The sequence below is a fragment of the Cervus elaphus genome, chromosome 18 (genome assembly GCF_910594005.1).
Source record: "Cervus elaphus chromosome 18, mCerEla1.1, whole genome shotgun sequence".
NCBI classification, from domain to species: domain Eukaryota; kingdom Metazoa; phylum Chordata; class Mammalia; order Artiodactyla; family Cervidae; genus Cervus; species Cervus elaphus.
In genome coordinates this window covers 110,886,222-110,899,412 of record NC_057832.1, presented here as the reverse complement: position 1 = coordinate 110,899,412, position 13,191 = coordinate 110,886,222, and the positions used below count along the sequence as shown (strand labels likewise).

General features: G+C 43.0%; 1 protein-coding gene across 1 annotated transcript; it reads right to left on the bottom strand.

Moving 5' to 3' along the window:
* Positions 1-2,706: 2,706 nt before the first annotated feature.
* Positions 2,707-3,651, bottom strand: LOC122674865 (olfactory receptor 9A4-like). Its single transcript, XM_043873458.1, has one exon. It carries the CDS (start codon positions 3,649-3,651, stop codon positions 2,707-2,709), a length of 945 nt encoding a protein of 314 aa, XP_043729393.1.
* Between the last annotated feature and the right edge of the window lie 9,540 nt (positions 3,652-13,191).

The window sequence follows — 13,191 nt, the reverse complement described above, 5'->3', positions numbered from 1 at the left end:
ATAACAATTTCATTATACAAATCTCGTTCTCTAAACTCTCTAAGCTGCATTTATCTTTCTATAAGCTTTCATCAATATCTCAAATCATATTACATTTGTACTTATCATTTTAACATCAAAATCCCACATTGGAATTAAGTACCTTGAAGGCACCTTCTTTGGCATCCTAGTATCACAACCAGTGATAAGAAGAGAGAATGACAAAATGTGTACTCTATAAATACTATTCAGTGAATATATCAATTAGTATATTAAAGAACAAAACAATAGACAAAGAACGTCCAACCTGACTAGCTTTCCCTCCACTCATTCTTTCCTAAAGCATTTTCCAGTCAACTTGTAATCTCTCTCGCTGCAGATCCTTTACAAAACGAGGAGTGATACAAGGAAGAGATGAAGAGGGAGCAGGGTCATAGGTCCCTCAGGCAGAGGGCTGTGCCTATACCCAGCACTGCACATCCTCGCCCTGCTCTTTGCTATGGAGGGATGATCTGAAGGACAGTTGATCTACTCTGCAGCTGCCTCACTTCACTCTTTCTTTGAGAAGCCAGCCCAGCTCAGCCTTCCCAAAGGGATGCTTTTCTCTTCTCTCCTTCACAGAGAAGAATCGCTTGGAAGACATTCATCTCAAGAGAAGGGGAAGGACTAAAAGGTCTCCTGTCCTTCAGGCATCAACCACCACCCCCACATGACAATGCTTGGGAGGCAGCCTGATACTGTCCTCTTCACTCATAACGAGGAATAAATAGCCAAGCGCAAAAACTTAAAGTACAAAAATAATGGTGCTAATAGGAATCTGGCTGTCCCCCTGTCTCTCATTTTCTCTGCCTCTTTCCTCCTCTCCCTTGTCTACCCCCAAGGATGGTTGTTCACTGAGGAAAAATTTGCACAGGTTCAGAGACACAGCAGAAATGTAGTCAAGGAAAGGCTGAAGACACTTCCACTCGTCCCACCTGAGGCTAATCAAGTTGGAGACCCTGGATGTGTTGTGCAGTCAGCAAAATTGAAAGCTCCCAGTCAGGAGCTTCTCAACACCCAGGCCACCTTACTCACTCGACCTTCCTTACCCACTACCACACATTCCCAGCTGTCTAAATCAGCCAACGCAGCTGCTACATGCTTCTCCCTGATTACATGGACCCCTACAGAGCCTAAGCCACCCCCAAGCTGTGACCCCACAAGTGGATTCAAGACACTTTTCAAAAACTTGGTGGCCAAATGGACTTCTGTCCAATTCCTCTCTTCATCTCCAGGGTTACGAGAAGCCCGTCTTTCCCAGATGATCTCTGCCTCTCTGTACCCCACAGCCTCTGGTCATAGTTATGGATCCGGGTCAGAGATCCACAGAGAGGATCTGCCACCTACTCTACCGCCAATGTGTTAATGCCATGGCCCATTCCCATCTCTCCAACATGCATGCATTCCAGGTGGGGTTGTTCAGTCATACATTTCCCTCTAGGTCTTCAAATGCGATTGGGTTTCGGAGACCTGCTCAAAAACCTCAGCTGCTTGGATTGAGGGATAGAGGTTTAAAAAATATTCAAAATTAATCCCAAAAGTGCTACATAAAAATGAGAATGGCTGAGATGCTGAGTAAAATTGTAAAATCACATCTGAAATATTTATTATTACATTTGCAAAAACAGTTGCCATTTTTCATAAAATGAGCACAAGTCATAGTTAAAAATCAAATGGAATGATGGAACATCAATGTCCCTCTCCCCTTCTGCTTAAGTCTTCTGATCCATTTCCTAGAGCTAAATATTAAAACAAATTTCTAGCATAATAGATAGAGACTTGTCTGTATTAACACATTCAACATTGATGTTGTTAAGGAGTGAATTCCTCTTACAACTGCTGGTTGAGAAAAACTCCAAGAATGCACTACCACTGTTGCACCTTGGACCAGAAGCCTCAAGAAAAGGTTAGACCCTGGAGTTGGACTTGGCATCACTCATGGAAATCATATGGGAAGCTGAGGCTTTGAGAAAACCAGGGAAACACAGGACAATATAGGTGAAGATGACCCAGCACCTAGATTCAAACATTTAGGTCAGTTGTCAGAGAATGAATGATTCTTCTCTACACATTTCACATTCAAACATCACAGCATTGTTTTTAATAACCATTAACATCTTTTACATTTTTAGTTGTTAAATTTATTTTTTTAATTATATGTATTTGTTTTATTTTTATTTATTATTACTTTTTTGACCATGCTGGGTCTTTTTGCTGCATGCAGGCTTATGCTAGTTGGGGTGAGGCAGGGCTATTTTCTAGTTGAGGCTTCTTATTGTGATGGCTTCTCTTTTGCAGAGCACAGGCTTTAGGGTACACAGGCTTCAGTATTTGTGGTACACAAGCTTAGTCGCCCATGGCATGTTGGATCTTCTGGGCCAGGTTTTGAAACCATGTCTTCCGCATTGACAGGCGGATTCTTTAGCACTGGACCATCTGGTAAATCCTATTAAATTTATTTTGCTAGGTGTATTTTAACTAGAATAATGTGTATCAATTAATATATCCATGTAACTACAATAATATGTGTAAATGAATATACCCACTTAAAAAAAGGAAGTGATTATTAAAAGCTAAAAGTTACATTAGACCATAAACTACTTGATGATGAAAATGATTATTTCTGATTTGAATCAGGGCTCTCATTACTCAGGCCCAAGATGATGAGTCCATGGTGGTCCAGAACAGCTAAGCCTTGAGGAGTTGATAGCAGCTTTTCATGGCATCTCGAAACACCTCTGTGAATTTGTCATTTCGGAGGGTGAAGATAAAAGGGTTCAGAAAAGGGTTCACCACTAAAACCATCAGTGATGCTACCCTGTTGTACTCAGCGGCCTGTGTTTGTTTGGGTTTCACAAACAGGAACAAACAGCTGCTGTAGCCAATCACAACACAGGTGAAGTGGGAGGCACATGTAGAGAAGGCTTTCCACCTGCCAGATCCTGAAGGGATCTTGAGGATAGTGGAGATGATGTAGAGGTAGGAGACTATTGTAGGGATCAAAGAACCAAAAAGTACAAAAATAGCCATTAAAAAAAGAATAAATTCAGTGAAAAGGCTATTATCACACGATAGTTTGAACAGCTGTCCTCGGTCACAGTAAAAATGGTCTAGCACATTTGATTTGCAGAAAGTAAGATGAAACGTCGCATAGATTGGCCAGATTTCAAAGAGGAAGCCAAATACCCAGGACACAATTACCACCCAGAGACAGGTATGGCTGTTCATAATGACGTTGTACCGCAGAGGGTTACAAACAGCCACGTAACGGTCCACAGCCATCGCAGCAAATAATATGAACTCCGACATTCCCAAAGACAGGTACAAATACAGTTGTACACAACAGGCAGTCAAGGATATTGCCTGCATCCCAGGAAGGAGGAGACCCCAGAGCATCAAGGGGACAGTCACACTTGTGGTCAGCATCTCTAGGAGAGAGAGGTGACCCAGGAAGAAATACATGGGGGTCTGCAGACGCTTATCAATACAGACCATAAAGATGATGACCATGTTTCCAATTAATGACACAGAGTAGAAGAAAAAGAAGGTGGCAAAGAGAATATTGCGTAGTTCTTTAGAGCCAGGGAAGCCAAGGAGATAAAATTCAATGTTACTAGAGTAATTTTTCAACATTTAGCTGGTTGCTTCTGTTCTTTATGAAATCTGGAGGGCAAAGGAGAGACAACATGCTGCTAATTTCAAAGCACTAAAGACATTCACAGGTTGACAAGATATTATCTCTTGCTCTTTCAGGCTGCACAGAATGACCAGGCTGGTTCATATTTCACTATTCTCTGTACAAAGTTGATGTTAAATATTTTATAAACAATATGAGGGTTTCCCTGGTGGTTCAGTGGTAAAGAATATGCCTGCCATTGTGCGAGACATGGGTTAGATACTGGATCCAGGAAGATGCCCTGGAGAAGGAAATGGCAACTCACTCCAGTATCTTGTCTGGGAATTCCTACAGACAGAGGAGTAGGGTGGGCTACAATCCATGGGGTCATGAAGAGGCGGACATGACTTAGTGACTGAAAAACAAGAACAAGTATATGATAATGTGAAGATAAGTGTGGATCTCCAGTAAGATAAGAAATAGTTAACAATATCACTCTATGCATAAGAACACACCAAACCAAGGAATCACTTTTGTCTCTCATTTCACTGGACATTTGGACTCCAACTCTGCCACCATCCCTGACCACCTTGTCTTTTTCCAAGGCCTCAACATACTCATTTACAGTCTGACCCCTGCCATCCTGAGTGTCCTAATCTGCCTTCTTACATCCATGCCCTGAAATAACCCTGCATCTCAACAGCTAAAAGAAAGTATTCCTAGTCAATCTCACTGAGACATGTTTCCTCCTCCTTCCTTCCTTTGAACACAGATTCATTTGCCTTATCATCCCTTTAAAGATTTCAATTCAGTTATCTGTATCATTTTTGCCTCTTGGGAAGGATGACAGGCAGGGAGATGGGTTGATGTCCTAAGATAAGAGCTGTTTTGAGACAAACTATTGAGTCTTTTCCTGACTTCTGGGCAGCAGGCTCTCTGGAGGGAGCTCTCCACTTTTCCTTACTTATTCTAATGGAAAAAGTCCATTTCTGCCTCTCATTTCACTCAGCGTGTCTCCTCCTAACAGGAAGAGCCTCAGCAGAACCTAGTTAGTGATTTCCAGCTCAGATTAATGAATCCTCTTGTCAACAGGGGACTGCAGAGTGTAGGGGAACAGGAAGAGTGAAGAGGCTGGGACTGTCTTTGCCAACTTCCATCACTCCCATCCCTACTGCATAATCTGGGACCAGAAACTAGAAAGGGGCTATGATTTAATGGTAGCATCTGTTGGGCTTCTGGAGTTTCAGACTTCTAGCTCTAGGAAGAAGAGACATCCAAAGGTGCAGTACGTCCCTATTTCAACCCATTATTATCTGAGTACTATAGGAAGTGTGGAAACGTCCCAAGAGAACATTTGCTTGCCTAACTCCTCCATTGTCCACTGAGTTCTACAAATAAGGAAAACTGTCAAAAAAACATCAAAAAAGATTACCCTGAACTCCACTGGATAAGTGGATAAGCGAAGGCCCTCACCACCTGCAGCTGATGGCTCAAATGTCTCAAATCCTGTGGCCCTTCCAGACTTTCTAAAGCTACACACGTGCCTCTTCACACTTTCTTCCCTCTTTAAGCTCTATTTTCCTCTTATTAACTCTCATCAGAAGCTGAAACTGAAGTGCCTCAAGGATTTTTTCTTCCTTGTTCACTGTTACACCTCCAGTGCCAAGAACGGAGCCTGACAGAGTGTGAACAAGTAATCTTTTAATATTTATTCAGTAAATAAATCAGTGAATGAATCACAAACAGGTCAACAAGTGAACAAGGAGTGTTCATTGTGACCTTCTGTTCCTTCTGCTGACAGGATAGGACTCTATTTACAGAGGACTTGTCTGGTTAATATGTGGTCTCTCTTCCTGGGGATCCCCTATGGAATAGGAAGCATACAAAAGAAAGAAATAGGGAGAGATGAGCGAGCGGGGTCTCAGGTAATGACAGACAGCTGTGTCTGTCACCAGCACTCGGAACAGCAAAATGAGTTTTCTGCTCTGAAGGAAACACGGGCTCACCATGCAGCTCCCTTCATCCATTCTTCATGTTCCAGGTGTCTTTCCTCTACATGGTAGCAAAGCCCAGAACTCCTATCCTAATCCTCTTCTGCTAGCTCCTTCACAGAGAGGAACCACTGGCAGACACTCACCTCCAGAGAAGGGGACTGGCCTGCAAAGTTCTATGGCTCTGGGATCAGCACTGTGTACCCCCTGCTTGGTGATGAGTGCTGGGCATGGTCTGTGGGTCACAGCAAACTGCTGCCCTCTCCACTCTCGGTGAAAGAGGGAACACCTCACACCAGCAACTGAGGGGAAATTATAGTGATAAAAGTGCTGTGAGAGCCTGACCATGGTTCTCTGTATCTCTCTCCGTTTTTCCTTCACCTCTCTGTCCCTAGGGAGACTGATTCACTGATTAACTAAATCTGTTGAGTTCAGAATATCCCTAGAGAATCAGTGAAAATAGAGTCAGAGAAACTTTTCCCTGTTCCTCTCGAGGCTAATCAAGTTTAGAACATGGAAAAGTTCTAAATGGGCAAACTTGAAATCCCTGAGGCAAGGAGTTTCTCAACACCCAGTGGGCCTTCCCTCAGACCCCAGGTCCTGGTTCTCATCAAAACAGTCAAAAAATGCCAGACCCTGCTCTCTTCAATCTCCCTGATTCCATTCAGCCCTGCAGAGCCTAGTGACCCACAAACAGAACAAACCTCAACTGCCTCTAAAACATATCAAAACCCAACAGCCACCAAAGAGCCTCTTTCAAAAGTTTTCCTTCATCCCAATCCCCAGGAATCCCATCTTTTCCCGATGATCTCTGCACTCCACCTACCAGATACTCTCTGACCACAGTTATGGGAACCTGGGAAGAGAGAAAGAGGATAGAGGATCTGCCAGGCACCCTAACCTCACAGCCTGTGAATGCCACAGACCCTTCCAGGCTCTCCATCGTGCATATATTCCAACTGTGTTGGAATATGTCCCTTAGGTGTCAAATGCTTCCAGCGTACTTCCCTGAGCTGCCTGAAGTGAGAGGTAAAGGCGGAAGAAGAAATGTATAGGACTGACTCCCCCAAATATTAATAGTATATAAAAGTGAGGACAGCTGGGATGCTGAATAAGATAGCAAAATTACATTTCAAGTATTTATATTTACCTCGTTAAAACCATTTCAATTTAAAACAACTCCTGGTAAGAAAATAAAATTTTATAGAGGAATAGAAAACAAATTCCCCCTCACTAATGTACGAGTCTCCTATTTATATTGTACACCTAAATACAATGATTAATCTCTATTATATCCACACAAAATTTTCTATAATACACATGCATATTTCTATATGGACTTTACTTGCTATTTTAGTCACCATAATGCCTTGCTACTTTCCCTTTCTTATATATTTATGTGTGTGTTTGTTTGCATATGAAATCGTTCTATATTAGGACTCTCTCACATTTCAGTTCAGTTCAGTTCAGTCGCTCAGTCATGTCCGACTCTTTGGGACCCCATGAATCGCAGCACACCAGGCCTCCCTGTCCATCACCAACTCCCAGAGTTTACTCAAACTCATGTCCATCGAGTCAGTGATGCCATCCAGCCATCTCATCCTCTGTCATCCCCTTCTCCTCCTGCCCCCAATCCCACCCAGCATCAGGGTCTTTTCCAATGAGTCAACTCTTCACATGAGGTGGCTAGAGTATTGGAGTTTCAGCTTCAGCGTCAGTCCTTCCAATGAACATGCAGGACTGGTCTCCTTTAGGATGGACTAGTTGGATCTCCTTGCAGTCCAAGGGACTCTCAAGAGTCTTCTCCAACACCACAGTTCAAAAGCATCAATTTTTTGGCACTCAGCTTTCTTCACAGTCCAACTCTCACATCCATACATGACCACTGGAAAAACCATAGCCTTGACTAGACATACGTTTGTTGGTAAAGTAATGTCTCTGCTTTTTAATATACTATCTAGGTTGGTCATAACTTTCCTTCCAAGGTGTAAGCGTCTTTTAATTTCATAGCTGCAATCACCATCTGCAGTGATTTTAGAACCCAGAAAAATTAAGTCTGACACTGTTTCCACTGTTTCCCCATCTATTTTCCATGAAGTGATGGGACCAGATGCCATGATCTTAGTTTTCTGAATGTTGACCTTTAAGCCAACTTTTTCACTCTCCTCTTTCACTTTCATCAAGAGGTTTTTTAGTTCTTCTTCACTTTCTGCCATAAGGGTGGTGTCATCTGCATATCTGAGGTTATTGATATTTCTCCCAGCAATCTTAATTCCAGCTTGTGCTTCTTCCAGCCCAGCGTTTCTCATGATGTACTCTGCATATAAGTTAAATAAGCAGGGTGACAATATACAGCCTTGACCTAATCCTTTTCCTATTGGGAACCAGTCTGTTGTTCCATGACCATTTCTAACTGTTGCTTCCTGACCTGCATATAGGTTTCTCAAGAGTAGTGTTTACTAAATAAATATTCACCTTATGAAAATAAACACCATTTAATTATTGAGTACCTTGCTCAAGAACATTACATCTTTTCCAGTTTTTCACCAGTATAATGATGCTGCAATAAATACCTTCACCTGTAACATGTACATTTGCACAGTAATAGCTTCCTAAATCATATTACATATATTGACTGATATCCAATCACCTTCCAAAAAATCGTATCTATCTATAATCTATTAAAATGAGATTCTGTTGGGGCCACCCTGACAGATTTCCACAGAAAGGTGTAGGAAATTTTTTCATCCATGTTCACCACGTGAGTTCCCAGTATGATACTAACATATGAGGAGTCAGTAATTACATTGTGAAAGAAAGACACATCCCAGAGGTGCTCATCTCCATGGGAACAGTGCTATCAGCTGCCCAGTCGACCACTGTCCCAGTACTGCTTGTTAGCCTCTGAGTTTCAAACGTCAGTTCCTATCATGACTGTCCGTTGAATGTGAAGTGAGGCTGCTGGCACACGAGGAAATCAGAGGGAGGTAGATACTTTCTCTCAGAACCTCTATTGCACAGGCAGCTTCTCTAATTCAGGCCATGGTTCATTGACCCTAGAGGCCCCTCCAGTGTTGGTGAAGGCCACAGGAGCCAAACAGACACTTCACAAGTAGGAAGGAGTGTATACCAGCAAAACCCAATAGGAAAACTTCTGTCAGTTTCTTCAAGCTAAGGATGTACCTACCCCCTTGACACGGCAATTCTGCTCCCAGGTATTTACCTAAGAACTGAAACCACATCCTCACAAAGATCTGCTTTAATGTTCATAGTAGTTTAATTCATTACCTCAAGTGACACAAAAAAAATAGACCCACCAAGAGAATGGTACAGTCAATCCTCATTATTCACACATTCATTATTCTCACATTCATCAACTCACAAAAACCTACATGTAGCTCCAAAATCAATATTTCCAAGCACATTCAAGTTCATTAATCAACATGGGCATGTATACTCATAGTCAAAAATTGGAGTCACCTGGAGCACATGTTCTCAACTGAGGTTAAAGAAGGCAACAACCCTGCCATCTTGTTGCAGCTCCTATACCATAAGTAAATATATTTTGTGCTGTTTATTTAGCAACATGTTTTTGGCATTTCTTTGCATTTTGTTGGTGATTTTGCTGCTTAAGATGGCTGTCAAACATAGTGCTGAAATGCGGATCTCCCGGTGCTAAGTGCAAGAACACTGTTAGGTGCCTCATGGGGAATATAAGCTTGTGCTGTGCTTAGTCGCTCAGTCGTGTCTGATTCGTTGCAACCCCATGGATTGCAGCCCACCAGGCTCCTCTCTCTGTGAGGATTCTCCAGGGGAGAATACTGGAGTGGGTAGCCATTCCCTCCTCCAGGGGGTCTTCCCAACTCAGCGATTGAACCCAGGTCGCCCACAATGCAGGCAGATTCTTTACCATCTGAGTCACCAGGGAAGCCCAAGAATACTGGAGTGGCCAGCCTATGCTTTCTTCAGGGGATCTTGCTGACCCAGGAATTGAACCGGGGTCTCCTGACTGCAGGTGGATTCTTTACCAGCTGAGCTACCAGGGAAGCCTAGGTAAGTATTAAACAAGCATCATCATCTAAAATACCTGTTTGATAAACTTCTTTCAGGCATGAGTTACAGTCTCTTGGCTGTGTGTCAATGTTAGTGAATCAGTAATACATATTAAGCAACATGTTGTTCAGCAGAATCAAACATAAAATGAGGGTATATACTGATTTGCTGATGAAAGGAAAAGTAAATTAGTAAGTACAAATTTGGTGAGCTGGCAAAGAGTCAAACCTAGAATTTGTTATTGAGTTCAACATCAGTCTGCTCACCCCAGCACAGGCAAAGAAACTAAGAGACAACGTGTTGAGGCAAGGAATACTTTGTTTGGAAAGCCGATTGACAACGATGATGGCAGACTAATATCTCAGACCAATATTATGGGGGTTGTGGATGCCTGGTTATTTTATAGGACAGAGAGGGGGAGGAGTTGAGGAAGTAAAGACCATTATCTTGCAAACATCTCCCTGAATGGAGATGACAACATCATTTCATTCCATCGCAAACTGCTCCAGTGACTTTGTCACTTCAGGGGGTGAAAGACTGAGGAAAGAAATAACTACTTAAACCATTAGGGAAACAATAACTATGGAAACTATCAGGGAAACGACCATAATCAACTGTAAATTGTGTTCTGTGACTGTTTTGTCCACGTCCTGAAAACACCGCTGTATGTGAAGAGATTGAAGAAAGCATCCCTGGGATTCCCTGTGGTCCACTGGTTAGGACTCTGAGTTTGCCCTGCTGAGAGTGTTAACAGGAGGAAAAGGGATAGGGCAGAACTTTTGAAAGAACGACATACAGTGGCATCACTTAAGGACACAATACAAACAGATTAGAGTCAAATGGGTCCAAGGGGGAAGACAAGTCGACTTTGACTAGACCTTGAAAACACGCTATGGTTTTTCCAGTGATCATGTACGGATGTGAAATTTGGACCATAAACAAGGCTGAGCACTGAAGAATCGACGCTTTTGAACTGTAGTGTTAGAGAAGACTATTGAGAGTCCCTTGGACAACAAGGAGACCAAACCAGTCAATTCTAAAGGAAATCAGTCCTGAATACTCATTAGAAGGACTGATGCTGAACCTGAAGCTCCAATACTTTGGCCACTAGATGCGAAGAACTGACTCATTGGAAAAGACCCTGACGCTGGGCAAGATTGAAGGCAGGAGGAGAAGGGGACAACAGAGGATGAGATGGTTGGATGGCATCACTGACCTGATGGACATGAGTTTGAGGAAGCTCCGGGAGTTGGTGATGGACAGGGAAGCCTAGTGTGCTGCAGTCCACGTGGTCATAAAGAGCTGACACGACTGAGTAAGTGAACTGAACTGATCCTCAATCAGAAAGCTATATGACACACCCAGAGGTGCCATGATGGTTTCAAGTCACCATCAAAAGACCAAAAAGTGGGTGGTGGCCCAGATCCTAGAATTCTCTACCCCTTCCTCAAAATAATTGGAATAATCCTCCCACTCATTAGCCTATGAAATTACAAAGCCCATAAACGCTAACCACGCCACATTTCAAGGCGGCCAGACTTGCCCTCTGAGATGGCCCATACTCTGTGCAGTGTGCTCCTCTCTACTCTAAAGAAATCCACTTCTTACTTATCCACTTTGTCTCTCACTGAATTCTTTCTGAGATGAGATATCAAGAATCTGAACTCCGTTAGGGCCTGAAACCAGGTACCAAGGTTCTGACTGGGTTTGAGTCCCAGCACATGAGTTCAAGACTCAATCTGAGGTAAATGGTTTCAGCTCCCTAGTATGGATTATCCACTTCTTCAACTTTTTTCTTGGGATAAAAAGATATCTTCCATCTGTGCTTTCAGTGAATGTGTCTCCTCTAAGCAGGAAGAACCTGGCCAGCTCCAAGCTGATGACCTCAGCTCTGACATTATATTTCCTCTTGTGGTCACACACCAAGAGGGAGGAGAGGCCCCAAGGAACGAAGAGGCTCGGGACTTTCATCCCTATGTCCCATCAGTCCGACAGTCTCCATCTGAGGACCAGGACACACAAAAAAAGCAGCTGTAATTTAGAGGCAACATCCTCTATATTCTGAAGTCCCAGATCCCTAGCTGCAGCAAGGAACCAGACCTTCAAATAGTTAGTCTGTCCCTCGGACCAAACTGCCATCATCTCAGCTTCATAGAGCAACTTGTAAAGTCCCCCAAATATATCTGCTTCTCTATGAAATTTTCGTTTTGTTGAGGACCCTAGAGCAAGGAAAATATTAGAAGATACCAAATCAGATGGTACTATGTCCCTTAGTTGCCAGGCTCCTTGTTCACTAGATGCATACCTTTGCTCAACTTACCCCTTTTACACTCATCGCCTGTATAACAACACAAACACAGATCACTCTCTAAACTCTTTAGGCTGTATTTCTCTTTCTGTTGGCTTCCATCAACATCTCAAATCATATTACACTTGTACTTATCATTTTAACATCAAAATCCCACATTAGAATTAAGTACCTTGAAGGCACCATCTTTGGCATTCTAGGATCACAACCAGTGATAAGAAGAGAGTCTGACAAAGTGTGTACTCTATAAATATAATCCAGTGAATATATCAATTAGTAGATTAAAGAACAAAAGAATAGACAAAAAATGTCCAACATGACTAGCTTTCCCTCCACTCACTTTGTTCTAAAGCATTTTCCAGTCAACTTGTAATCTCTCTTGCTGCAGATCTTTTACAAACGAGAAGTGATACAAGGAAGAGATGAAGAGGGAGCAGGGTGATGAGTCTCTCAGACAGAGGGCTGTGCCTACACCCAGCACTGCACATCCTCACCCTGCTCTTTGCTATGGAGGGATGATCTGAAGGACAGCTGATCTACTCTGCAGCTGCCTCACTTCACTCCTTCTTTGAGAAGCCAGCCCAGCTCAGCCTTCCCAAAGGGATGCTTTTCTCTTCTCTCCTTCACAGAGGAGAATCACTTGGAAGATATTCATCTCAAGAGAAGGGGAAGGACTAAAAAGTCTCCTGTCCTTCAGTCATTGATGCCACCACTACATGGCTGATACCAGGCAATGCTTGGGAGGCAGCCTGATTCTGTTGTCTTCACTCATAATGAGGAATAACTAGCCAAGTGCAGAAACTGAAAGAAGTACAGAAATAATGGTGCTAAGAGGAATCTGGCTGTCCCCTTGTCTCTCATTCTCTCTGCCTCTTTCCTCCTCTCCCTTGTCTACCTCCAAGGATGGTTATTCATTGAAGAAAAAATTTGCACAGGTTCAGAGACACACCAGGAATGTAGTCAAGGAAAGGCTGAAGACACTTCCACTCTTCCCACCTGAGGCTAATCAAGTTGGACACCATGGTGTTCTGTGCAGTGGGAGAAATTGAAAGCTCCCACTCAGGAGCTTCTCAACACCCAGGCCGCCTTACTCCCTCGGCCTTCCTTACCCACAACACATTCCCAGCTGTCAAAATCAGCCAACGCAGCTGCTACATGCTTCTCCATGATTACATGGACCCGTACAGAGCCTAAGCCACCCCCAA